The 25,892-nt window shown below is 50.0% G+C and overlaps 5 protein-coding genes across 5 annotated transcripts; 2 read left to right on the top strand and 3 right to left on the bottom strand.

Moving 5' to 3' along the window:
- Positions 1–42: 42 nt before the first annotated feature.
- On the bottom strand, positions 43–4,245 carry LOC34617704 (the record flags this gene model as incomplete). The annotated part of the gene is made up of 6 exons (XM_026336069.1): positions 43–61; positions 97–524; positions 643–1,137; positions 1,331–1,443; positions 1,873–1,989; positions 4,203–4,245. Coding segments are annotated over 6 exons (1,215 nt in total), but the record flags the coding sequence as incomplete, so codon positions are not given.
- Positions 4,246–9,109: 4,864 nt separating this feature from the next.
- Positions 9,110–11,221, top strand: LOC34617705 (proteasome subunit alpha type-3). Its single transcript, XM_022731064.1, has 4 exons — positions 9,110–9,178; positions 9,552–9,705; positions 10,387–10,623; positions 10,902–11,221. The coding sequence occupies exons 1-4, from the start codon at positions 9,110–9,112 to the stop codon at positions 11,219–11,221; spliced, it is 780 nt and encodes a 259-aa protein (XP_022590899.1).
- Positions 11,222–13,880: 2,659 nt separating this feature from the next.
- Positions 13,881–16,331, top strand: LOC113147007 (putative uncharacterized protein DDB_G0271606). The gene is made up of 6 exons (XM_026336071.1): positions 13,881–13,970; positions 14,119–14,184; positions 14,422–14,805; positions 14,971–15,081; positions 16,012–16,096; positions 16,210–16,331. Exons 1-6 carry the CDS (start codon positions 13,881–13,883, stop codon positions 16,329–16,331), a joined length of 858 nt encoding a protein of 285 aa, XP_026191856.1.
- Positions 16,332–17,877: 1,546 nt separating this feature from the next.
- On the bottom strand, positions 17,878–20,264 carry LOC34617707 (protein disulfide-isomerase). Its single transcript, XM_026336072.1, has 4 exons — positions 19,619–20,264; positions 19,036–19,210; positions 18,472–18,575; positions 17,878–18,230 (listed from the first exon to the last, which is right to left on the bottom strand). The coding sequence occupies exons 1-4, from the start codon at positions 20,262–20,264 to the stop codon at positions 17,878–17,880; spliced, it is 1,278 nt and encodes a 425-aa protein (XP_026191857.1).
- A 3,748-nt stretch (positions 20,265–24,012) lies between these two features.
- LOC113147008 lies at positions 24,013–25,523 on the bottom strand. Its single transcript, XM_026336073.1, has 3 exons — positions 25,052–25,523; positions 24,367–24,470; positions 24,013–24,189 (listed from the first exon to the last, which is right to left on the bottom strand). Exons 1-3 carry the CDS (start codon positions 25,521–25,523, stop codon positions 24,013–24,015), a joined length of 753 nt encoding a protein of 250 aa, XP_026191858.1.
- Positions 25,524–25,892: the final 369 nt, after the last annotated feature.

The raw sequence follows: 25,892 nt of genomic DNA on the forward strand, positions 1-25,892 counted from the left end.
GCTGCTTTGGAAGGGTGCGTTTCGGCTGTTTCTAGAGGCTTTTCAGGAAAGTGGGGCGTCCCTGCAGTTGTTTCAACTGCTTCATAATCTTTGTACGGCAGATCCGCCATTGGCGTTCCCTCCGTATCGGTGGCTGTATCTGCAGCTGCAGAAGCGGAAGCTGCAGCAGCTTCCAAGGCTGCCACAAGACAGGTCCCACTATCCGCCGTTGCAATGGGGCTGCTGACTTCGTTGCCCCTCAAGGTGCTGTCAGTGCTGTTGCTGCTGCCGCTGCTGCATGCAAGAGCTACCGAGTCGGGTGTCACATGGACCGCTTTGTTGGGTGGTACTTCGTCTGCGCACGTTGCGGCGCTGCCTGCCACTTCAACGGTTTCTGCTGCTGGTAGCGATGAATGTCGTTCAACAAAAAGCTGCACACACAGCCACGCATACGGTGTGGACACGATGGGGCCTCCGCATTCACATGCACAAACACATGCACACATACACTGCAACCAGGGTGGGGCAGCAGTTTTTTTCAGTGTCTGCAAACGCAAAGTGCAATTCGTGCAGGCCGGCAGAGCCCACCACCGCACGCAGCAGCAGCAGCAGCAGCAGCAGCAGCAGCAAAAACACAGCAGCAGGCAGGCAGGCATGACGCACCGCTTTGTGGTGGGGGTAAAGGTCTTGTCCTGTGCGGCAAAGATGCGGCTCTTGTCTGATCGATGCAAGCACGTCTTGCGGGAGCGGAGTAGCGCTCAATTTGGCTAAGGCGGCGGCATACAACTGGTCCTTATTCGCAGTGGATGCGTCTGCATCTGTAGCTTCATTGGAAAGCGGGTTATCCGAATCCCCCAAGCCCCCAGACTGCAGATCTTCGGGTCTAGAGCTGCTGTTGCTCATGTCGTGAATGCATGCGTCCTTCCACGCCGCCTCCCCCGTCAGAGACGAGATCTTCTGCCGCCTCGTTTCTCCCGGCCGCTGCTGCTTCTGCTGCTGCAACAGCATCAGTCTAAAGGCGCGCAGGAAGAGCAGCAAATCCGAAGAAGCCCAAAACACTGGATGGCAGACTGCCAGCCGCAACACCGACTGCTCCGGCTCTTGCTTCTGCTGCAGTAAAAGCCGGAGCAGGTCCTGCAGCAGAGGTGAATTGTCGAGCTGCGTCAAAAGGACACTCAAGATCAAGCAGCACCGCAGCGTCATGACGCGAGGCTGTGTAGGCCGTCCTTTTCTATCTCTGCATAACCCGAAAACTACAAAAAGTGCAAAATCGCATGAGCAAAAAGGCCCCTCGAACGCTTCTTGCATGCCTCCAAACGGTAGACACCAAGGCGTGTGCGTGCTGCCTCACGAGGTTCATGTTGACCATATCGCCTTTCTCCATATTTTCGAGGGTTTCCTTCGGATTCTCTGTGGAGCCGTATGGATGCAAGCCACCCGTCACGATGCTGAAGAGGCACGCGCCTGCGACAGCACAGCAGCAGCATACCGCCAGACATCGTAAAGCACAGCTTGCGCGCATGGGATTACTTCACCCCACTGTTGTCTTTCTTTCCTGCTGTCTTTGCAAGTCATGAATAATCGCCAGGATTGCCGTAGAGGACTCCACAAGGCAAGCTGAAAAGGACGCTGCTCGGCGTATGGATTCCTTTGCACTCGTTCATAAAATTATGAACTCCATCAATTTGCACTTGCTGCATCATGCGCTTCCCAATCGCTACGTCGGGAAAGTAGCAACTTCTGCCTACAGCTCCGCGTCGCTGAGGCTTCCGCCGCCGTGCGAAGACGAGGAGCACTCAAAGGGTTCTTTTTGCAGGTATTTCTGGACACAAAGCAGTGCGGCTATTCAAGCTTTGAGGCTTGGCTTGGCTTGCCTTGCCTCGAGCTGCTCACCTAGAGACCAGCAGTCTGCGGTTTGTTGGATGGCAGGCGGAAGCTCCGCTAGCTTGTAGAGCGCAGCAAACCTTTGTTCGAGCGCTGCATGTAGCGCAGCGGCGTCTGCCTCCGCTGCTGGAGTCGCTTTCCTCTGGGACTGAATCGCGAGGACTGCCGCAGACGTTGCTGCTACAATGGGGGGCGTCTCGGCGGGTGTCTCTGATGTCGTCGATCTGTCGGCAATGATGCGGAAAACGTCGACTTGCGGATGTTTCTTTGGCGGGTGCTCGGGATGCAAGAGGTACTGATGCTCTGCGTGAAACGCCATGAGGGAGTTCAGGTGTTTCTGAAGCTTCTTTAGCCGTGCAATCAAAGACGGGGATACCCACAGCAGACGAGTCGTATCGTCAAGAAACTGAGGGGGCACGCAGAAGAATCAGCAGCTCCGCGGTACAGCTGAGGGGGGCGTTTTGCAAGTCAGCAGCAGCAGAATGGAAAAACGCGCAGCAGCAGCAGCAAATCCAGCGGCAGTGCCTGGAGGGGGGCGGAAGGCGTGGGGGGGGAGTTGCAAGGCGGGAGGGGGGCAAAAGAAGAGGTCAGCAACGGCAGACAGCCTCAACTCAGCATACGAGTTTCAGCGACAGTTGAGCCTTGACGAGGTTCGTTAGTGCCCCCGTGCGTATCTCAGCTAGCAGACTAAGGAGCCGCATGCTGCCTAAGTTGTCGCCGATAAAGACGTCGAAAGACGGCAGTAGCAGCAGCAGATTGTTGGGGTGGATGCAGAGGTGAGCTCCACAGCCGGCCTTCAGCGAGTGCAGGTGTAACAGAGACTGTAGCAAATGCGAAATTAGATCCAGCACTGCATCCGAACGGTTTCACACGCATGCAGCATCCCGACACACTATTAGAGCTCACCATGACGTCTGCACCCCTTTTTCTGAGAGACTGCTGCTGCGCGCAAGTATGGCCTGCGTGCAAGACGGAAGAAACACTCCACCCCGCGCAGTTCGATCCTCACCTCCTTGTGGGGGTAAGAAGCTGTTGTTGCTTGCTTGCCGCTTCAGCTGCTCCAAGTTCACGTGCTTGTGGAGCGGACCTGCAGCGGCTTGTAGAACCACGTAGACGTCGCGCCTTCCTGCCGCCTCTGCAGGGGTACTTTGAGTGCTCTGCATGCTCGCTGCTGCCACGTCTTGTGGCATTCTGAGGAAGGCAGCGGAGCTGTTGCTGCTGCGAATGACAGTGCTCCGGCTGTTGCTGATTTCCGCGAGCGGCAAAAGCCCCTCTTCCCCCTGAGAAACTCTCTGGAGGCTTCCTGCGCCTGGAGCACTCCAGCAAGCGGCCACACCGTCTCTGTGCACTTCGAAGCCTTTGATGTCGATGACGCCGCAGCACTTGCGTTGCTGCCACTGCAGGAGCAGCTGCAGCAACTGCTGCTGCTGCTCCCACAAGGGGGTGTTGGGCGCTGCAGGCTGCAGCGGCAGCTGCTTTACCACGACGCGGTGTCTCTGTCCCTTCGCGTCAACATAAGTGCCGGGGAAAACATGCACATTGAGCCCCTCTCGTCTTCTGCCAGTGCTGGAGTTGTTGCTGCTTCCGAGGTACTCCACGTTGAGTCTCTCGAGGCGTCTGGTTCGCATGCCCCCCAACTGTACTTGCTGCTGCTGCGGGTAGTGCTGAGGCTGCAAAGGGGGGCAAACCGTTGGAGGGGGGAGGCGTAAAGGCAGCTCCGGGGAGCTAGCGACGAGAGACGCCTCTTGCTCTTGCGACGACGGCAGCACGTGCTGCTGCTTGGAAGCCTGCGCGATCGACTGCTGCAGCAACGCTGCTGGAGTCTTCTGGAGAATCGGCGTCTGCAGGGGGCACTGCTGGAAGGCTTCTCGGCAGCACGCAGCGATTTTCTGAAGGCTTCGCTGCTCGACTGCCACCTGTGCAGGCCGTTGCCAGACAGGCAGCGAAGAGCCCACAGCCAGTCTGTGAATCTCAAAAGGGATGCCTTGATGGCTCGAGGCTTCTCTGTGACTGTTCGGTAGACTCCCTGAAGAACGCTCACTCTGCCCTTGCGCGAGACGCGGGAGGCGCTCCACAGGCGCTCGAGACGAGCCTCCTGTTTGCTGCTGCTGCCGATGACGCTGCAGCAACTCAAAGGCCAGCTGCAGCACAAGGGGATTTTTCGCCGAACCTCCTCCTGGCTGCACCACACCCTGCTGCGAGTAGAGCGGCGGCTGAGTCTGCTCTAGCGGCTGCTCGGCATGAGCATCTTGGGTGTAATCGTGCGAGGAACGTTCGTGGCCTTTCAAGTGCAACGACTGGTGCTGCATGTACTGGCTGTGCTGCTGCTGCTGAAATGCATGCTGTAGATGCTGCTGCTGCTGGAATGCATGCTGTAGATGCTGCTGCTGGAATGAATGCTGCTGCTGCTGCTGGAATGCATGCTGCTGCTGCTGCTGGAATGCGTGCTGCTGCTGGAATGAATGTTGCTGCTGCTGCTGGAATGCATGCTGCTGCTGCTGCTGGAATGCGTGCTGCTGCTGCTGCAACTCAAGAAGGCGCTGTCGAAGTAAGACTTGGTGGTCATTTCTGGTTTTTTCTCCTGTATTTCCAGCCAAAGAGGCAGCTTGATCAGATGTCATTGGGGGCTGCTGCTGATTTTGCTGCCGTTGTGCTGAGGCTGAAGCTGCTGCTGCTGCCATAGTGTTTACGAAAGGGCAAGTCATCTTTCGGTCGTGTGTGCAGCGTGCTTCACAGTCAGCCGGCTTACGGAGCTCTTGTTCCCGATGATGCTCGTCGAGCAGCTGCTGCTGCTGTGAAGAAGCAGCAGCATTTTGCATGCCTTTAGTAGAGTCCACCCTGGTGGGAGATAGAGCTCCCCCCTTTTGCGCGTTCTTAGAGCGGCCTGAGCCACCCCTCTTACTGCTTCTTTTCTGCCCTCCCTTCTGCTGCTGCTGCTGCGGCTTAGACTGGTGCTGTTTTTCGGGTGTGAAGTTCATCTTATTCTCCACCTCGGCCTTGCGGAGCTTGGTGCTCTTGCATGCTGCTGCACCAGCAGAAGCAGCAGCGGCAGGAGGGGCCTCACGCTGGGTTGTTCGTGGCATCTAAGGAGGTGGAGGGGCCCCCTGACTGCTTTGTTTACTTGTAGGGGCCCCTAGTGCGTTGGGGGGTGGCGCTGCCGAGCACTACTGCTGCCCGATCTCAAGCTGCTCCCGCTGCCACCTCGCAAGCCGCAGCTTGTTTTGGTCCAATGGTCTGCCCCTGTACAAGAGGGGCGAAGAAACGGATGCGCGTAAGTAAGCGACGGGCCCCTTAAGAAGCCCTCTAGAAGAGAGAGCCGAAGAGTTGGAACGTTCGCCACTCTTCGTACTACCGCTAAGGGCGGTGGCGTTGCCGCTGATGCTCCTGGCGTTGCTGCTGCTTCAAAGAAAGGGGAGGCGTGTCGCAGCATATGGCAAACTTGTTAAGAAGCGCAGTAACCCAATGCAGTATCACGAATGGCCGGTGCTGCAGCAGCTACAGGAGCAGCAACGGAGGCAAGTGGTTACTGACGCTGATATGCCACTTCGGACGAGGTTGCTCAGAGCCTTTGTTGCCGTTGTTGGCTCTGAGGTTCTTTTTACTTTGTTTTCTGAATCTACATGCACTGGGGGGAGCAGCAACAAGGCGTTTTTCGTGTGGCAGTGACCCAGTAAAATGGCTGCTGCCACTGGTGTTGAGGCTGCTACGGCAGGGGGGTCGATGGGCTTAATACCTGCTGTCAGGGGACGGTTAAGGAGTTTCTGCCGCAGCCTTAACGCACCCACACCAAGAAAAGGAGGGCAAGCTGAACGGACGAATACTTAAGAATGGGCTTCTCCTTGTCACTTTGCGGCTTCTCGCTGCGTGTCCAGGCGGCAAACAAGAAGTGAGAGAAGCAGAAACGGTCGCTATGTGGAGGTTAACAAGCAACTATAATGCGTGATACTGGTAATATGGCTCTGATGAGACATGAGAAAGATGATTTCAACACAAACGAGAGCTTTTGTAGCACAGCGGCAAAACTCCGCTGCGCGGCGGCTCCAGGGTGCCCTAGTGAGCAGGCCACCATCACCTCACAACCCCCACTCTACCTGCAGTCGAAATGAAATATTGATCTATCCCCGAAACCTTCCTTTCAAGCTGTTTGCAGGAAGAAATTCATTAACTGATGTTATTCTGAATGCAGTCAGAACCCGTAAGGAGCCTACCCAAACAGTCCACGTGCACACTCCACTGGAACACCACCTCACGGCATGAACAAACAAAGCGCACAAGAAAACATTGAAATAGCACCATAATAGCCAGTCCTTTGATTTAAAGCTCATCATAGGCTTTTTATAATAGCCACTCAGCACAGCAACACCTGAACTCCCTCTTGCCACGTACCACCCGACCGCCTCCTCTACTCTGGGGGAAGAGAAGAAGACAAACCGGAAAGCAGCACTCCGTACCATCAATACTATGGATGTCTAGAAGAACCAAATAGCTTGCAATGCCCAGCAAGGAGTCAAGAGGTCACGAAATACTCTGTAAAGTCCCGTGCGCTTTCTCAGCAGTGTAACGTTTTCATTTAGTGTCTGCACAACGTATAACGTTTCCACAGAGGCCACTGTGGGGCAAGACTTGGCTTTAGACTCGTCAAAAGTTTACTTGTCACTTGGTGAAAATTCTCAAAAAGCGCACCTCTCACCTTCCCCTGCCCCCGCCCCCGAAGTTTCTGGCACACGGCCAGACACACAAGTAGGGTGCGCGCTGCTACACCCTTTAACACCAAGCAATCACAGGTACTTGCACATTGCCCATAGTGGACATCAAAAGACAACCGCGTCTTCTTGTATTGAAGTAACGATGCTCTGAAATATGGGGATATACGAACACACCAACGGATTATCCAGTTCCTTACCAATCCTTTGGTGTGTATACAATGTAGTAGAAATTGCTCGAGTTCGACCTGCTACATCTTCCACTCCCCTTAAAGAATAGCCCGCCCTCGTGCTCCGTTTCTGTGCGTCTAAACCAACTACACTCAGTGTAGTGGACAATGCTACACTCAAGCAATATCCAGTAGACTTCATATATTTAGAAAAAAAATTACTGTGAGCTGGTACGCGGCTTGTTAGTTTGTTCATTTTACTTATTGCAGAAAAACGCTAGCTCAGGATAAGAGGATGGCATTGTATGCGCTTGTGCGCTAGCTGCTGTGCGCAGCTACCTGAAATATTTGGTGTGCGTAGAGGGTGGAGCGATTCTTACTCTAGTTGTACCTCTTCCCTCGTATGCGAATCCTGATGAATGCGGGCAGGAGACAGGCTCAATGCTTTTCTGCAATACACTGTGGATGGGCCTATGATATGCAGAGGCACTACTGAACTAGTCTATATTCTGATTTCCTCTACATCTTTAAATTGTATCCTGTTGTCTTGTAGAACACACATTTGAGCCTTCCGACGACAACTAGCCATTGCGCCTCCCCGGTCATGCTAGTGGGGACCCTTGCCCGCTATTGGCTAGTGTATGTTTTTTGCCGTCGATGTCACTTTGGCGGATGAGAAGTTATTCGATTTTCTCATGTACACAGGCTTCACGTTTCTGGGTGCCTGGCGATGGGGCAGGAACGCTTCCGCCGCTGAGCATGCAGTTGTTCTCACGGTACAAACAAGGAGCATGAAACGGGTCAAATGTTGCGGCCTAACTATACGTATATACCTTTTACTACGCTAGTCATATTTAAACAAGAAAAAGCAAATTTTGAGTAGGTGAATTTTATTTTCCTACATCTTAGTCATTGGAGAGTAATGTTAGCTACATACTGGAAAGGGCAGCGTCTAGCTGTGAATACTCGGAGGTTTAGAGGGTCCAGAAACGCGCCATCTCTCTCTTCCGTGGTATTGGAACTCTGAGGGGAGCAGACAAGGGGCATTGGGAGCCCTTCTGAAACCACTGAACAATTTTCTCTTAGGTTTGTATCAGGTCCAGAGCTAAGTGTCTCGTTGTGGAGACCTCTGATAGAGCTTTGCACACGACTCTGCGTCTTTTAGTATTTACCTACCGGTATTCTGTTATTGTATACGACATATGGGCAGAAAACACAATTAGTCAATTTCGAAATAGTTATTAACGACGTAAAACTGGCGTGGTTTAGCGAGCTTGAGTGCAGCTTTGCCCACTACAATAAGTCCAATTCCCCTCAAGCGGACACCTTCTGGGTATGTCTTCAGAGAGGAAGCACTTTCGAAGTAAATTTTAAAATCGTATTCTATGTTTCTTGGGTTAGGGGTTAATTAATTGTCTCGCTACGAAAGTTCAGCTGGAATTTTAACCAGACAACGTTCATATTCAAGCCACGGACCCCAAAAGCATGCACCGACATTCAACGTAGTAGGTCAACATCTCACAGGATCTTTAACAGATTTGGATAGTGCAGCAGAGGCTGCATTACTGTATATTTTGTCATGGTACGCTCGATGGTGTAGCGTTGCCGGTTGCAAGGTAGGACGGTAGCTTTGAGACTTTCTACACACCTGGCACCGGATACTCAAGAAAAAACTAGAAATGCAATGCTGCCCTAGTCATTTCATTCTACTAAATATGTGAAATTGTGCCCAGATACCCTGAATTTAGCTACCTGCTCTCTACCAGTGTGCATGTAAATAACGCCCACTGGACATTGATTCATACCTAGATTATGCATACTACCCGTTCCCCTCTACTAAAACAATATCTCAAACGTTTCACAATATTTTAAAAGAAAGCTAACGCGTACTTAGTTTGTGTCGCTCCCCTCTACACCACCAAGTCTGAACAGCGCAACTTGGGGGGCTGGCACGCGGGTGCTTGTTGTTTAATAAGAATGATTAGAAGCCATGTGCGTGCACAGCCTTTATTTTCGGTTAAACTCACTTGTTAGCCGCCATTTTTGGCCTCAGATTCCCCTGCTTTCCTCATTTTCGACTTTTATTACACCAGCCACCCCAATCCCTCTGCGCTCTCGCGGCCGACACCCCCCGCATGTACTAAAGTTGCTGAATCCTCTGTAGCGAACTCACTCATCGTGAAAAACACGCATGTGAGCTTCTTGAAAACTTGTTTTCGGTTGGTCGGCCGGCAACAGAGGAAGCGGTCTCGCAATTCGTACAACATTGCTGCAGCCGAGTGACGATTGTGAAAGACGGAAACGGCGTCTGTAGCAGGAGAGGAGAATAAGCTGACTTACAGCTATATAGTAAGCCAGTAGAAGACGCATACGATGGCGGGCTTAGGATCGGGATACGATCTTTCTGTCTCAACTTTCTCTCCCGATGGCCGCGTCTTTCAGGTAAGGCTGAGCCCTCATTGCAGTCTCTGCATATTCAAAGCGAAGAGTTTTAAGCCTCTATTTAAGACTTCGTGGCTGGTAATTGGTCTGCGCGGGGAAGCGCAAGACCCTTGAGACACAAGCACAGCCTAGAGCTCGCTGGGCCTGGCGCTTACATAGGTTTTTAGACATTTTATCAGATGCTAAGCAAGGGGATCCTCTGCTTGCATACGGCCTTCTTTTGAGAGGTATAACATGCTCGGTCATTCTTTGGGAGTATGTGTGACATGCATTTCACCGTTCCATCGTGTATTACCGTGGTATCTTGTTTTGCGGACCCTTGTGTTTTGCCTATTGGGTCTATGAGTAAGAAAATATTCTGATTCATTTTCAGGTTGAGTACGCTGCCAAGGCAGTCGACAGCGCGGCTCTCTGTGTCGCCGCCGCCTGCAAGGGCGGCGTAGCCTTTGCAGTGGAGAAGCCAAAAGTATCTGCCATGCTTGCACAGGGGTCCAACAGGAGAATCTTCCCAGTCACGAAAGACATCGGTAGGGAGACTGTTCAAGTGCAACTGACTCACCCGTTGTCTACTTCTGCGCGTGCTCCCACGCTTTCCGTTCAATTCTGTGTGCTTGCAAACTGCCACACCTGGCAGCACTGTTATGCGTTCCATCCACTCCATGGTTCACATACGGGTCTGTAGACCAGCCTTGCCCCGCATGCTTCTCTGTGTTCGGGTCGGTCTTTTGGTGCGACTCTGCCGTATATGCGCCGTTCCCTCTGAGTCTTTCTCCGTTCGTTTAGGGCGGTATTGCGTGTTTTTCTGCCCTCTGCTTCGTATCAATTTGTTGTATGGCCTTCCTGTCTCATTCGACTTCTGTTTTGTGTTCCCCGGCATGTGTCTTCTCTCGTTATGGCCTTTCCTTGCGTGCCTGTAATTTGCACCTCGACTCATTCCCTCCGTTTCCTCTTTGTTGCTCCGCCCCTCCAAATTTCCCATGAATTTGCGTTGCCCCTGAGTGGCAGTGTTCTTGTTCATTCATGGGTGCTGTGCTGTGGGCTCTGCTTGCTGGCCGTTGCTCTGTCTTCCGAGGTTTTGCACGCCTCAGTTCTGAAAGCTGAATGACTGAATTGAAAGCGCAAATAATGACTGAATTGAAAGTCTAGGTAATGGGGTTATTCCCTCTGTCGTATCGCTCCTTTATCTTCGGATTGGGCGTTTTCTTCAGGAATGGTAGTGGCGGGTTTGGTGCCTGATGGCCGCCAGTTGTGGCACAGAGCCCGCGCTGAGGCGAGGGCATATTTGAAGGGTTATGGCGTTTCTATCCCTATTGGGGTCTTAGCTGAGCGACTTGCTCTCTTTATGCATGCATACTCGCTGTATTGGCACGTCAGGCCTTTCGGGGCGACATGCATCTTAGGAGGGCTGCAGGCGGACCCCGTTACAGGCTTCAAGGAACTCAAGGGTAAGCGCGCATAGATATCCCATTGTGACACAGCTGTAGACATCAGCTGGACTCGCCACAACTCACAGTCCCTGTATCGTATGTACAAGGTACATTACACACAGAAAAGCAGTGTCAGCAATGAATTTGCATGAAGAACACTGTTATAAATTTCGTGCGAACACAGTTGAAGGAGCCGCCGATGGGCCCCGTGTTGCTCGCTGGTTACTTATCCGGACCTGGGAATAGGCTTACCGAAATTCTGTCTTGTCTTCGCTGTTGCTTTTTTTAATTCTCAGGGGAGGTTTACTCCATCGACCCTAGCGGTTGCTGTTCCCGCTACTGGGGCACTGCGGCCGGGCAGAATAGACCATCAGCAAAGACAGAGTTAGAGAAGCTGCCGCTATCTGAGCTGGACCCTGAGGGTTTAGGGGATGAGCTGGCACGCGTATTGCTAGTGCTGAGGGAGGAAGGGCAGTCAGAGGGAAAGACTGAGATAGAAATAGGGTCTCTTAGCATACAGGGTGGTCAAGCGGTCTTTGGGCTGTGGGACAGCGAGAGAGTGGCTGCTGCTGTTACAAAGGCCAAGCAAGCTATCGAGGCTATGGAAAGCGACTAGAGCAATAAACTGACAGAGGACAGAGAACGGCGAGGAGGGAGAGGAACGACATGGACAACGTAAAAGTGTGCAATTACAACCCAACTAGCGACAACGAGGGCGCGTTGGTTGCTGTACCGCAAGTTTCAAAGGTCTTGTGCCTCATTCTGAGTCAGCAGCCTTGATAGAAGCGAGAGACAGCGCTCACGAGCCTTTTCAGGTTGCAGCTCTGGTTCGGGCAAAAAGGACGTATCGCCGCGCAAAACGCCGTAATAGCTGTCAATTTTCTGACTGAACTCAGGCGATCGTTAAACATATTTTGCTACGCAGCATTTTAATATGCAAGGGTTCACGAGTAATGTTTCAATGCTCTGGGCGTATACTGAGAGTCTCGACACACGGTGATAGGTGTTGTGTGGTGCAATTTTAGGTTTTTAATAATCGAAACACAATAATATCTTCTATAGATGTTTTACGTTCATGCTTACTGATTCAGTGCGTAGCAGTCACATTATGCTTTATTATTATTGGCCCAGTAAACTAGAACGTTTGTCGTAGCCACCCTCCATTGCATGTTGTATAAACTCCTAATAGGAGGCAATGAGATCTGTGCCATATAGTGAACAGGGCATATAGCGAAGATGTGTAGCTTTAACTGATCTTTACTGACTGTGTATATCCTACGTCTGTAACTTTCCTCCTACGGTCTCCATATAAAAGCCCTTCTTCCCTGAGCGGTATGAAAGCAAAGGTTTTATGTGACTCGTCCACCGAGCTATGCTCTCCTTGCCTTTGCCTTATGAAGTTTTCGTGTCGAAGAAGAAAGGCGGCTATGGTAGGCATTGTTGAATCCTCGCAGTGCCCCAAGTTTTATAACCCAGTTGCCCTCAGAGAGGTAGTATGGAAGAGCTGCGTTCTTTCTTATGTAGAGCATGCCAACGCTGCCTTGCAACATTTGGCGCATGCGAGGTGAAACGCTGAACCATGTAACGGGCCAAAACACACGTAGGCACCTTCTACTCGTATTGAAGCGAGGCCTAGTAAAAATTCAGCAATTGAATTATCTGCTCGTACAGATTTTTTACTGAGGAGTACAGTTATCCCAATCCAAGAAGAAGCAATGTTGTGAGAATGTGTTCTGGATGCTATGCGCAGCTAGCTATCAATGCTCGGAGTGCTAAGAAGGTGAAGCTACGCATGCGTATATGCATACATACATACATGCATGTGTACGTTCTATGCACCTGAACTGCGGTTTTCCAGGCGATATTGTTACATTGCTACAAATGTAGCAGAGATATTGAAAGGGTGCAATCATTCGCAAATAAAGATAAGTATGCCTACTTTTTTGTCATGGGAAACATAACAACCTTGCAGTCTTGCCAAACATCTACACCGGCGTTGACTCTTAGCCGTTAAACACATTTGTGGGTATATCTTACTCTCCAAATGAAGCGGACACACCTTATATCTTAAAATGTGGCAAAATTAAAGACGATAACAGAAAGAATGTAATAAGAGTCAATTTCCAGCAATGTAATTGTAGCCGCAGCCTGCGAGGCCCGCCGGACGGACCGGTCGTTGTGCCTCGATCTTCTGGATAGTGGAAGATGGCAACTCACCCCCTGCAAACAGCCTATTTTATGTCTTAAAATAATCTGTTTAGAGTCGAAAACTTTCACTAGCGCCCCAATCTTTCTGTACTGCTGCCTTTCGCTGTCGCTATGCCAGTCGGCGTGGCCGCTACAAGGCAACAAAGCACTAGACAAGATCAAGAAATGCAATGTCCAAAGTCTCACGGCATTCGAGCCACTGCTTGTATCTGCACAATACGGGCATCTCATTAGGCGCTCCTGCCACCTTTTGAGCACTTCTAGAACATGGTCCTGATGCAGCCGTAGCAATAGGATACCTTGTTGCGGGCAAACAGAAGACACAGCACATGTGCGGAATATTCATGGCAGCTGTGTCTGCATTTCATGAGGCAGCAGCATCAAATAGCTCTGAGCAGCAGCGGCCGAGGCATCCAGAGGGACTGCGGCCTATGCTTCGCATCGCTGCAGCTCTTTCAGCAGTCTCTAGCGGGCTTCTTTAGGGCGCATTTCCAGCAAAAGAGTGACCTTGAGGAATTCTCCAAGGTCGTACCATGACTGCGTAATGAAACGTGTCATGTACACAGAAGGACTCTCATCAGCATGGATATGGTATCCTTGGCGTAATGCCTACTGCTGGCGGGGATCCCCCACCGAGCTTTGCAGCTGCTGCCGCTGCAGCAGCCGCTGCCGCTACGGAACTGCTAGAGCTAGAACAGCAGCGACTTGCTTGTCTGCAGCAAGCAGCACAAGATGAAGCGAGAGACTCGGGGGAGGAGGCCGAGGTAGCTGCTGCCGCTGCAGCATCAGAGGCATCCGAACTGCTGCTGCTCTTGCAGGAGAAGGAAACGCAACTTTTACTGCAGTCACACGAGCTAGAGGTAAGATACTCTGATTCAAGGAACAACATCTACTGGCGCGGCTTGTACACTGGGCTGTCCCTTCCCCCGCTGCAGCCGCCTCAGCGTTTCTTCGAACAGCTAGGTGCTTTGCTTGATACTAAGTTTGTCGCTTCTGAACTTGCAGCGTCCTTTGTGGCTGCAGCAGCTACGCCAGGATTTCGAAGAGCTAAACGATGACTATGATCGATGCCAGCGGGAGCACGAGACGCACAAGCAGCATCAACGCCAGAAACAACAGGAGCTCTACGAGCAACAGGTTGCGCTGCAGCAACAGCAGCAGCTTTTTGAGATTCAGCAGCAAAAGGCGCAGGAAGAACAAGAGCAGCAGCGGCTTTTGCTGAATAATGAACGGGACAGTGTGGCCCAAATGAAGGTCGAGCTGTTTCAGCAGGAGGAGCGGCTGCGTCAGCGGCAGCACCTGCAGCAGCAAGAAATTGAAGAGCGCCTGCAGTGTATGCGTGAAGAATTAGAAGTCAGAGAGCAGCAGTTGGTGAAGGAGGAGGAGTTAATGCAGATGAAGCACCTTCAACAGCAGCAAAAGCTCGAAGCACACCGGGATCTCTTGCTGAACCTTCAGCAGAAGCTGCGTATTCAAAAGACTCGGTTGCAGGAGCAACAGAAGCAGCAGCTGCTGCTGAAGCGCAAACTGACGCAGAAGCAGCGGGAACTAGAATGCAGTCATGACAAAAAAGAGCAGCCGGAAAAAAGCGCGAAAGAGTTTCTACAGAAACTGTTGCTAAAACTAGAGCAGGCAACACAGGATCCTCCAGAGCAGCAGGAGCGAGAGCCCGATGAATTTCTTGCTGCCTCTAATCAAACCGCCGAAGGGGGATCTTATAGTTTAGGCTTAGAAGACAGAGGGCAGGAAAAGCATCACCAGGAGGCTGCCCAGCAGCTTTTAGATTTAGCTAGCATGCTTGAGCAGCAGCGCAATGATGCGCGTGAAAGCTGCCGTAACCTACAGCTAGAGCTAAATGATATGCGGGCCTTTCAAAGGACAGCAGATGAGCGGGCAGAGTTGCTGCTGCGGCAGGTGCAGCAGCTGGAGAGGCAGGTCGAGCACGCTAAGCAGCAGCAGCAACAACAGCAGCAGCGCCTACAGCAGGGCAACGCCATGCTTCATAAGCGCAAAGCCCGTGTCGAAGAGCTTCAGCAAGTTATTCGCTGCCTTCGAAGAGATTTACAATTAGCAGTAGAGCAGCACAAGCATCACCAGCAGCTGTTGCAGAAGCACTGTGGAGAGGTAGCCAAACACCTCCTGAAATACCAAAACGAGCAACAGGAGCAGATGCGCCAGCAACAGCAGTGTCACGACAAGCAACAGCAGCAGTTGTATGAAGATCTTAGCAGGATGGGAAAACAAAATAAAGAGCTGAAGCAACAGATCGCGGAAAAAGATGAACAGCTGCTGCAGCAGGAAGAGCAGCTGCAGCACCAACGGCATGAGGAAGAGAAATGCAAGCACCTACGTGATGACCTGAAGCGGAGCGAGCAGCAGTGTGAAGAGCTGAGGAGCCACTTGAGCGCTAAAGAAAGAACTCTTATGCAGCAGCGGCAGTTGCAACAAAACCAGCAGCAACTTGTACAGCAGTTGCGCGAAGACCTTCAGAATAGCGTGCAGCACAGCAAAGACCTCGAATTAGAGCTACAGCTAAGGGAGGCAGATCTGAAACAGCAGCAACAGCAGTGGTATCAGGATAGAAAAGATCTGGAATACCAGAAGCAGCAGAACAAACTGGTTCAAGGCACTCACCAGCGCGACGAGGTGCAGAAACAGATTCTTGCACAGCAGCAGCAACAAGAGGGCCATGCAGGACACCAGGAGGCGCAGAAGCCAGAACCGGATGAACCGCCGCAGCAACAACAATGCAGAAGGGCGCGACGGTGTCAACTTGTGCAGCAGAGGATCGAGCATCAAGGCAAGGAGATGCAGCAGCAACGAGAAGCTGAAAAACAACAAAGCTTTTCGGAGGAAAAATGTGAGAGTGTGCGGGAAGAACAAAATGATGAGAAAAACGCACAACAGCGGCAGTCTCAAGGCGAGCACCCACACCTGCATGAAGAACTTTGGCAGCGTGAGCAGCAGCTACAAGAAGAGCTGTCAAAATATATGCAGCTCTACAAGCAGCTACAACAGCAGCATGAGCAACAACAAGAGAAATACGAGCAACAAAAAAGGCTCCTCCACTGGCATGAGCAGCAACAACAGCAATATCAGCAGCAAAAGCACGAGCAGGAGCTGCTGCAGGCCGAGCTAGACCGCAGCATGCAGAAAGATGCTCAAGTGCAGGAAGAACTAAAAAACAAAGAGCAGCAGATTTTGCTTCTGCAACAGCAGCAAACTCATCATACAGCTGAAAGCCACAAACAGCAGCAACAGTTACAGGAAGACTTACTGCAGTGTACAATGCAACGCGACGAACTACAGAAGCGTCTTAACGACAAGGCCCAGATGCTGCAACAACAGGTTCAGCAACTGCAGATGCATAAGGCTCGTGCAGATTTGCTACACCAGCAAAAGGAGAAGCTACAGCAAGAACTGTTGACGTCTACACAGAAACTCGAAGGTCTGCAGCACCAACAACAGGAACACTTACAGCTCTACCAGCAACAGCAGCGGGAATTAGAGACCCTTAGGCAACAGTTGCAGGTGCCACTTTCCTTGAAGCAGGAGCCAATTCTCCAGCAGCAGACGCAGACACAGAAAGCACTGATATCTCCTAATGAAGGGCGCTACCGACGACTGCAGGAGCGCAAGGCCCTGTACAATAAATGCTGCGAGCTAAAAGAGCAATCTGCTGACCTACGGCTTCATGTGCACCACCATCAACAACGGCAGCTAGCTTGCGGATCTTGTCGTCTTCCATGTAGCAACAATTGTGCGGAGCAGCGTCTCAGACGCGAGAATTCTGTTTCTGCTGCAAATTGCAAAACCAGCTCGTTCAAGGAAAGAGAAAGTGGGCCTTTCGGTTCCTGGAGCAACCAGAAAACTGGTACAGATCCGCGGCAGCCTAGGCAACTCCAGCAGCAATTGCAGCAGGCACAGAGGCAGCCTCAGGGCGCCTGCCGCTGCTGCAGCAAGGTCAAGGTAGACACCAGCCCTTCGTCCTATTGTATCACAACATCTAGTTTGGACTCCAAATGCAAGTGCACAAAAAAGCAACTTGGGAGCAGCAGTAGCAAAAGCGGCAGCTGCGGCAACAACTGCGTCGATTTTGAATGGTTCCTAGTGTCTTATGCCGAAGTGCCAGGAAGGCAGAACACAAGTCTGCAAGGCCCCTGGACTGCAAAAGACGTGAGGAAACTCTGGTTTTTAGATTGAAGCACATGTTCATCCTGCGTTTTTCTATCATTTTTTTGCGTCATCTGCATCTGGCTGCCTAGATTCGTTGAAATGTATGTAACAGCAAGTGTCTCTGCAAATACAGACCCCAACCGTAAAGTCAACAACCATGGTTCCACAAACAAAAAAAGTTGCTATACGAATTCGATCTTCGCGCCGCGGCAGGCCAAGTACTGCGGATTCACTGAGAGAACTGCTGCCATAGATGCGTAGACGCGAAAAAGGTGCCGTCAAAGCGCCCTTTGTACGTAACATATTCACTTAATCCCTCAAGGCCCGTCTACGGTAGGCATCTCTCCTGTAGGAGTTTCGCAGATGCTTGGGTTTCCTTAGCGTCAGTGCGGCAGTACATATAGCTTAAGAGCAAAACAACTCACGGGTCGATAACTATCATAGGCGTAAAAACTAATCCTACGCGGCACTTTTCGAAGGTCCCAGGGATTCCTGACACAATGAGCGGAGGTAATGTTCCCTTATTAGACGTGCTACTAACGTATGTGCCCGTATATGTTCCTTTAAAACCTCAAATAGACTCCGGAAAGGCTCTAATGGCTTTTGCCAAGGTGAGCGACAGGCTGGGCAAGCCTGGAAAATGCTTGTTTTGCTTGGGTGTTCTGAATGCACACAAGCTCTTCAAACCCGAAGACCCCGATTACTCAGCAGTACACTGAATGCAGCACAAATATTGTATCGATTTCACATTGCACTGCAGTCGCGATTTCCTAACAGGACAACTGCCACGACGCCGGACTGAGTTGGGGTCCTCAAAGCCTAGACAGCTACGGCGCACTCTGGTAACCTCGGGGCGCCTCGGGACCCGAATGCCTTTGATTAAATTGCTTAAAGATCTTCTGAATGGTTCGTTTCGCAGTCTACGCCTGCGTTCAAGTCTATGGTTTTGCATGCAGCGTGCTCCAGCAGAAAGGCCTCTCCGTATTTCAGTACATCAGGCTCGCTGTGGGAGAAGGTGAAGATCTTTTTGCGCTTCAGTCCTTCACCAACGTGCCAGGTGTTGTCATCAAGATTCCCTGATTCTTCTGCTGCTGCTCCGGCGGCAGCAGCGGCATTGCGAGACGCCTCCACAGCCTTGGAGGCAGACAGCGGTACTGAGCCCTTTGGCTGCTGTTCGGGGTCTCTGGTAAAGAAGACGACGTGAGGCACCCTCTCAACGCGTAGTCCAGGAACAGGCACATCTGTTCATTCACATAAAAATGCTCGCGTCAACCCTTGTACTAAACACACATTGTATAAAGTCCATCCGCGTGAGTGGTCCCTTTAAGAATCATTATCATGCAAACTCCTCTTATCCCTCCTCTCGACGGCTGGCTCATCATAGAAAACTTAATCCCTGTCCATTTTCGCCTCTAGGAAAAAAGGGCCTTTTCTGCAAAGGTCTCTCCGGTACACACCCTCTGTCTTCCCCGGTTATCTTACCGTTCCTTGAAACGTCTAATTTAAAGAAAGCGATCGAGGATACTCTCCGAAAACGTTGTGCTAGCTTTAACAACGACGTTTGGAAGCGCCGGCAGTGGCCACACCTGGAAGCAAAAGTATTTCGGCTATATTTACACTCGACATGCATATCGGTAGACACTGTCTATTTCATACAGCTGCAAGTGTAATTTGACCTTTTTGAGTAGTGCGCGAGCTGGTGATGGAACCACTGCAGCTGGCAAATCCAAATACTAGACTTTTGAATCAATTCTACAAGCAATCTACCTCGGTGCACTCGCTTCTTGTACTGGGTAACTATGATACCGATCATACGTCTTTCAATACAAATTTAGTGTTAGCTGCAATATATATGCAAATAATGGGTAAACTAAAGATCATATTTATGTACTTGTACGCCCATAGCTGCACAAATGCAAATTGGGAAATTTGGGAGGCATACGCATTATCTAACGTAAGTATGAGTATGTCAGCTGCTTAATCTGCTCATGCTGCAAGTATGACTTCTCTACTGTTGCTTCTCTTTGCGCAGTGAATATGGCTTACCAGTTTGCATACAGGAATACCAGGGCGTCGTAGTTCGTTTGCTCCAAAACAAGTCGAGAGAAGTTGGATGCCACAAGGGCTCTGACTGTTTCTCCACCTTCTACAGAGGATGACAATGTTTCGGTGCGTAGGAGGGGTGCGAGAGCGCCTACGAAGTAGAAAGCGTGCGTCGGAACTTTTTTAAATGAGGTGAACTAGTGGAGCAGCAGTGAACAAAATACTTTCAATCTTACTTTTGTAGCAGATCATATGCAAAGAGACAGGATTAAAACATATCCACAACACGAGATTCCCCTTCTAGAAAGAATTGAGAAACAGACGGCCTACGAACGGCAGGGCAACAAGCACCAGCTGGAAGAATTCACACACTGTCAGCTATGCTTTGTGCAAACCACCTTTTAGGGATAAGAGCTCTAGATATATCCTAAGGGTGGAGCACAAGGCGCAGGAGGGCATGTGGGATGTTGTTCGCGCTTTGGTATCGTATTGCGGCAACAATTTTGCTGTTGCCGACCGAATTTTATTGTACGTGCTGAAAAAGAGTCACAGGTGCGAATCTCCTCTTGGGTATTTATGTGCTTACCCGTTCTGTAAGAAGACAGGAAGTCTCGCATCGCGGTCAGGCTGAATGCAGCGTGTGGTGGAGCCTGAAATTTGGTCCACCCACTGTCTAGGCGTACAACCATTGCAAGCGGTAGCATTTTTTCCGCGGATTCAGGGAGGAAGAACGACAGTCTGTGCATCTCCTGGCGTGGCACTGCAACAAAAGGCAGCTGCTGCTGCAGCTGTTCCTGCCGGTCTTCTTGTGCAAGCTGTTTAAAGACTTCAACGGGATCTCTCGGTTCTTGCGACGAAGACAACCCCTCTTGTGCGCCATCAGGAGTACTTTTCGGTGCATGGGGTCTCGCAGAAGGATCATGGAACAAGAAGAACACTTCCCTGACCCCAGCTCCCCGCAGGAGGCGAATTGTGCTGTCCCCCCATTGCAACACGACACCCCCTTGCGCGGCCGCTGCTGTGGCTGCCCGAAAAAACCGTTGTGATTTTCTGAGGCTGGTGGGTGCAGGGTCTGCTGCAACGGGTTGTGTCGTATTTTGCCGACGGTAAGAAGAAACGTCTTGGAAGGACGCGGCATCGTTCGAAGGATGGTCAACTTGCAGCGGAGAGACTGGGGAAGAGAGTCGCAGAAAAAGCATGTGGCGCTGGCCCCAGCGAAGCTGCAAGACCATGGAGATGCATCCTACTAAGAGCAGAACCACTGAAAGAAAAACAAGAAACCAGATCACACATTTGCGCCTCAAGATAAAGATACGCCATGTCCACTGGTTGGCTGCTTTAAGGCTACCCAAGCCTTTCCCCAGCATCTCCTTTTCAGTCCTCAGGACCGCTGTTCCTGGCGGCCCTTAGAGACCTTCCTTGCTGCTGTATGTATTGGACACAGCGCCCAAGTGAACAAGGGGGCCTGAAGCATGCGTTGTTGTTGACCCCTAGCGTCTTGATTTCCCTGCTCCTGGAGTAAAAGGAAACCTTCTTTTCTCCCATAACAAGAAGATAGTTCTCCCTCTTGCTGCTCCCCCGATAGTCAGGCAGATGTAACCCAACAGCCTATCGAGCCAGGTGCTGTTTACCCGATCCTCGGGCGTTTCAGGCTCTTTGTAGCAAATATTCTAAGGAAGCAAGGCTTTATGAACTTGGAAACATGAATAACAATACCAGTAACTCGTGACTAAAAGCTGTCAGTCTGTCTCTCTGAGGGGGAGCAGAGTGACCTTCGGCCCTCCTTGGATCAAGGCAACGTGGCGCTCAGTCGTCTATAAGCACCATAAACCACATTTAAAAGCACAACGTCCTTGAAGGTTTCAAAACAAACTATGAAGATCAGAGAATTGGGATATTGGCATCACAAGGGGACGGCGACCCGTAGATTCACTTCAGCCAGCGTCCAATAGACCCGAAGTAGGTAGGGGGGATTCTCGGCACCAAAGGCCTGCAAGCTTCGTTCCCTACTAGCCTTCTGCAGCGCGTTAAGCAATTAGTCAATTTTAACTGCAACCCGCCAATCTGTTTTTCTGTTTGCAAAGAACTAGTTCTGCGCACACCTGTGGATGCGTTTCGTGTGCGTTGATGCCCCTGTTCGAGGTCTCTAATGTACACCTGACTAAAATGCATACCACCCAGCTGCCTTACAGCTGATTATAAATTCTAGTATATATGAGATTGCGAAGGAGGCGGGGAGAAAGCTGCCTGTTTCTTTGCAGTTGTGAAGCAGTACTGGTGTATCCACTTTCGTTTCTTTTCTCCGTTTGCTCGTTTCTTGCAAAGCAATAGCTGCAGGTATATCCGAAGGGCAATCGAAAGATTTAGAGGTAATGTTAGGTAGGCGAGGTCCACAGGAGTCTAAAGGCAGAGTAAACGTGTGAACATTGAGGCATGCACGGGTCCACTTACACAAAGAAAATTACCTTAGTGCTAGCCAATTTTTCCAGCTGTTATTCTTGAAATGTAGCAACTTAGGCAGTATTCATCTAAAGGGTTTTGAACCCTGTCTTGGATATTGTGGAATATTCACGGGATTTCGTGAGGGAGTAGTTCACCTAGGAAGTCGCAAAGAGCAACGGTTCGTACAAGCTGTCTTTCAATGTTCGGGGTGCTACCTAGTATTACAGCATGGACAGCATCAACGCGCATGTGCAAAGTAAAAAGAAAACAACAGCTGGAAGGAATTCGTGTACAAATTTGGCATGGCTCGGATCTTCAACCATCTCACGACACTTGTACCCTCAACCCCGTCAGGTTACTGAGTCAACGAATCTTAATATATCCTAGATCATTCAACACGAAGATAATCCTGTTAAGAGAGAAGCCTGGCTTTGATGCTTCGCTGGAGCGCAAAGCATTTACACATTTTTTTGAATGCAAATCGCTGTGCTCGTGTAGATTGCTTTCTTAGAGACCGCGAAATTGCATGCTTATTTGAAGGCCTTTGGGTTGATTAGTAGCTCTCTACCTTTCGGTTCATTTGGTACAGAAAGTCGGGCCACAAAAACTACGACTGAAATAGAGTGATACATCTTTTAAAAAGCCCTAAAATGGGTCCACGTAGGGCAAAGCGTACCTCGAACAAATATCTAAAGCCGCTAATAGCCATAATCAGTCTGAATGCAATTGTTATCCCTCCTTATTCCTCACTAGCCGAGTATTTGCTACAGCCAACAAAAAACCGGACCAGGAGTATCACTTGCCCTGAAAAAGTCTGGTAGTCGCTCTACACCACGCTTCTGCCCATGCAACCTCGTGGATGTGCATCTCTACGCAGTCCTGACACATTGGCTCTGCAAAGTGGCCTACTGGGAGGAGGCGTTCATAAATGTGCAATATATTTCTAGTTGTTGCTACCTTCGACGTTTTCTCCGTTTGATTTACCTTAATCCAGAGACTTGAAGTTTGCTTTTGGCCACCTGTTCCTACTCACTTTTGCGGGTACAGACCACTCCGCGGTTCAAACTCAAGTGTCCTAGAAACGCGCTGCCTTATTCTTATCGAATACGAGTATCTGTCGCATCTGCCAAGACACAGGGCGTCTGGAAGGCATTTATATATCATATGGGGAATCTTGTAAATGTTTCTTGCCTAAAGCACTGCCAAAATGAGCGATGGAAAGAAACTTTCATCACTCAACCATTCTCCATTGGCACTGCCCACACTGTATTGCGTTGCTCATTGTCTTCAAGATGCTAACGCACCTCTCATTTTGCAGATGTATTGTATCAGACTTTATTTGATGTTACCGTCGAGCCTCAATTCAGTTCACAGTCTGGGTTCTGCAGGACGCCCCATCGTACTGAAGGCATTATACATTTGGCCCCGAAGGACTCATGAAGCGCGTGCCTGTAAGCAAGATGTAAGTACCAGCTATGAAAGGTTTGGCCTTTTTAAGTTTTGGACCAACAGAGAGGGCATATCACCCCTGTCATAGCACCTAATCCAACAATAGGACGACCTCTAAGGCGTAAAGTTACTACATAGCACAGGTAAGGTAACTTTATTACGTGCGCGGAGACTTAATTGGCCGCGTTCTCGCTCGTTCCATGATATCTTTGCTACTTCACATTGTCCGGCTGAGCCTTCTACCTACAAGACTTGTAACTTGTATTGCGTGCTCGTGCATCGAAGCGGAGGAACATCATGGCGTTGTTTCGCTTTTGGAGCGGCCACTTCAGGTTATCAGCAGCGTTAATTTGATGAACTAACAAAAACTGAGAGGAAGAAAAGCCTCACTGCCTCTCAGTAGATGGAACGGAGAGATTCGAAGACAAATTTCAGGCAAGAAAAAAAAGGCAAATAGAGGCTGACAGTTGGAGTTATTAGGCTACATATGGTGTGGATAAAAATGAAAAGGGTATACTAGCCAACAAGAACACTAGTTAGACGACAACACAAGGTATTAGGCAGGAAGATAAGTAGATAGATATACATAATCTCTGTATATCGGCCCCATCAGAAGCTTTTTTTGGTGCAGGCAACAGGCGAATAGGGGCGAAGGGGGAAGAGTTAGGAACAGAAGTGATGGAGAAGTTCTCTGACAAACTACAGGAGTAATACAAGCCGAAGTGGAGCCCATTGAAGCAGACTAGCAGAAACAATAGGGAAAGCCAACAATCCGGCTGCAGCCAGACTCACAATAAACGCACTATCAGGAATACAGGACGATGTAAATGATCTGAGTAAGCAAAAGCATGCAGCTTGGTTTAGCAGCCTGGGAACTGCCAGACAAAGAGAAGCAGGAACTAGCAATCAAAGAATGGCGAGCAGCCAAAAACGAGAGACCGACTATTCAACACAAGGGTACGGTATAGATGCATCACAGAAAATGGCAAAAAAAGCAAGGAATAAAGCGAAGGGGCAGAGACTCAGGCAATGAAAATAAGGACATAATGTCTTTTTCTTCTACAAATACCACACGGTCTGCTACAGACTTCAGTGAAGACCGTAGCCTGATTCAGGGAGCTCGATATCCAGTTCTCTAAAATGCAATTGTAGCAGAGCAAATTCGCATGATTCTGATTGTTCTCCATCACATTTTCTCAGCAAGGCCTGTTGGATCGAATTCCACTCCTGGTGCAATCCCTTCTTTAATCCAGGGCAACTTATGGACTAAAGCGTGACGGCTGCCATTGGTCTGTTATTAAAGGCATAAAGTGTTTCTTAGTAAAAGCGCTAAATTCCCCTCTCGAGAGACTACAGAAAGTTCTAGAGGGTGTCGTTTTGGTCCTGAATCTCCTGATGGGGTCGTCATCAGGACCGTGAAAGGCTCCTCTACTTGTTTACAACGAAACCTCCCTGATTAAGAATGGCAGCAAGGCGGTGAAAATCCTCCTTAGAAGAAGTGAGGAAGAGCGTTGCATTGTTTGCCTTGTCGCTGAATGCGCTGTACACTGGAACAACCGCACACAACTTCAGAAACGTCGTAATGGGCTGTGCAAATAAAGGGGAAAATAGTAGGCAAGAGGGCGCAACCAAACTTAACTTCAGAAAAACAGATTTAGAAAGCTGTGCGCTTTGATTTTTGAGAGGAGAGAAAACCGCAAAGAGACGCAAAAGCCATGCTTAGTGAAATAAATGTGCAAGCAGTAGATGGAGGATGGAGCCTAGCTTAATTATGCACAGGTACAAAAACCGCCAAGTGGTGGCAGGCAAAAAGACAATCACAATCACAGGGAGCAAACGGCTGGTTACCAGTAACAACATATATCGATGTGCGAGAAAAACACGAATATGAGCAGAAAATGGATGTCCCACAAGAAGTCTGTAGGGGTACAACGAGGATAGACATAGCCCACAAGAAAAAACATAGGGGTGGGAGGCAAACGAACAAAGCAGTCACTGCCTTTGAAATGAAGCGAGAGATGAACGAGAAAGAGACAAACCAAAAAGAACAAGTATGACAACAGCTCTAACTAATAGCTGCAGCAGCAGTAAAAGCATGTGCTTGTGCAGAGCCAGCCGAGTATTTTACGTGTATTTAAAAGAAGGCAGTGGTTTCCATCGCGGAACTTGAAGAGCCAAGAGAACTGCGTGGGGATAGGAAGATTCTGGGAAGCCTCTAAGGTAAAGCTGTCAACTTCCAGGGTAGGGAGGGCATTCCGTGCTGACAGGAGTGCCGCGTCGTCTCCTCCAGCAAGTGTCTCAGCTGCTGATGCCGTGCGGCGAGACACACGCCTCTGCATCTGCTGCTCAAACATATTTCCAATCATAACAAGTGTAGAATTTCGTGCATTCGAAGGTACGTATCTGTTGGTGGGCTTTTCCGCCGTTTTTCGTTTGCAGGTCCCGCTACTGTTGCTGCTCTCTCTGCTAGGCAGTGGAGAGAGGTCATCATGAATAACTAATCTATATGCTGTTTCATCGCCCTCTCTTGATTCCATTGAAAGAGGAGACAGGGACACCTTCCACTTTTTTGTTTCGCCCAGCTGTTCAAATATTTGCATTGAATGCAGGAAGGCTATACCTGCAGCAGGAGCGGCAGGTACAGCAGCTGCACTGTCAGTAGCAAGTACAACAACAAGTTTATCGGTGGACCGAACAACAACACAACCTGCATAGCCTGCAGAATCGACTTGTAACTCCGGGACAAGTGGCGCAGCTAAAGGGGCCACAGCAGCAGTGCAATCAAGCGCAAGCTCTTTTTTACTATTAGTGCAAGTAGTGTATCGACTGCTACTGTTATTACTGCAACTACAGCCCGCGCTTCAAGTCCTTTAGGAAAGAGCATGAGACAACCGTAAGTAGGTAAAGATAGTGCAGCAAACACCCGGAATTAAGTCGAGTGCTGAATTGCTGATGTTTGAAAACGCAGA

The sequence above is a fragment of the Cyclospora cayetanensis genome, unplaced genomic scaffold (assembly GCF_002999335.1).
Source record: "Cyclospora cayetanensis isolate NF1_C8 unplaced genomic scaffold, CcayRef3 CcayRef3_contig_91, whole genome shotgun sequence".
NCBI classification, from domain to species: domain Eukaryota; phylum Apicomplexa; class Conoidasida; order Eucoccidiorida; family Eimeriidae; genus Cyclospora; species Cyclospora cayetanensis.

Bases quoted from the DNA above. Each gene is read 5' to 3' on its own strand.
- LOC34617707 (XM_026336072.1), bottom strand. From the start codon at position 20,264: ATGGTCTTGCAGCTTCGCTGGGGCCAGCGCCACATGCTTTTTCTGCGA. The intron at 19,211-19,618 runs GTAAGCACATAA...CATTTAAAAAAG, and splicing joins CCTGTCTTCTTACAGAACGG to TTCCGACGCACGCTTTCTAC. The intron at 18,576-19,035 runs GTAAGCCATATT...TTTTGCTTCCAG, and splicing joins GTATTCCTGTATGCAAACTG to GTGTGGCCACTGCCGGCGCT.
- LOC113147007 (XM_026336071.1), top strand. From the start codon at position 13,881: ATGCCAGCGGGAGCACGAGACGCACAAGCAGCATCAACGCCAGAAACA. The intron at 14,185-14,421 runs GTGAAGGAGGAG...GAGTTTCTACAG, and splicing joins AAGTCAGAGAGCAGCAGTTG to AAACTGTTGCTAAAACTAGA. The intron at 16,097-16,209 runs GTACAATGCAAC...TTGCTACACCAG, and splicing joins ACAGGAAGACTTACTGCAGT to CAAAAGGAGAAGCTACAGCA.
- LOC113147008 (XM_026336073.1), bottom strand. From the start codon at position 25,523: ATGCAAATATTTGAACAGCTGGGCGAAACAAAAAAGTGGAAGGTGTCC. The intron at 24,471-25,051 runs GTAAAATACTCG...CGGTTGTTCCAG, and splicing joins CTGCCTTCTTTTAAATACAC to TGTACAGCGCATTCAGCGAC. The intron at 24,190-24,366 runs GTTGTAAACAAG...GTCACGCTTTAG, and splicing joins TTCTTAATCAGGGAGGTTTC to TCCATAAGTTGCCCTGGATT.
- LOC34617705 (XM_022731064.1), top strand. From the start codon at position 9,110: ATGGCGGGCTTAGGATCGGGATACGATCTTTCTGTCTCAACTTTCTCT. The intron at 9,179-9,551 runs GTAAGGCTGAGC...ATTCATTTTCAG, and splicing joins CCGATGGCCGCGTCTTTCAG to GTTGAGTACGCTGCCAAGGC. The intron at 10,624-10,901 runs GTAAGCGCGCAT...TTTAATTCTCAG, and splicing joins AGGCTTCAAGGAACTCAAGG to GGGAGGTTTACTCCATCGAC.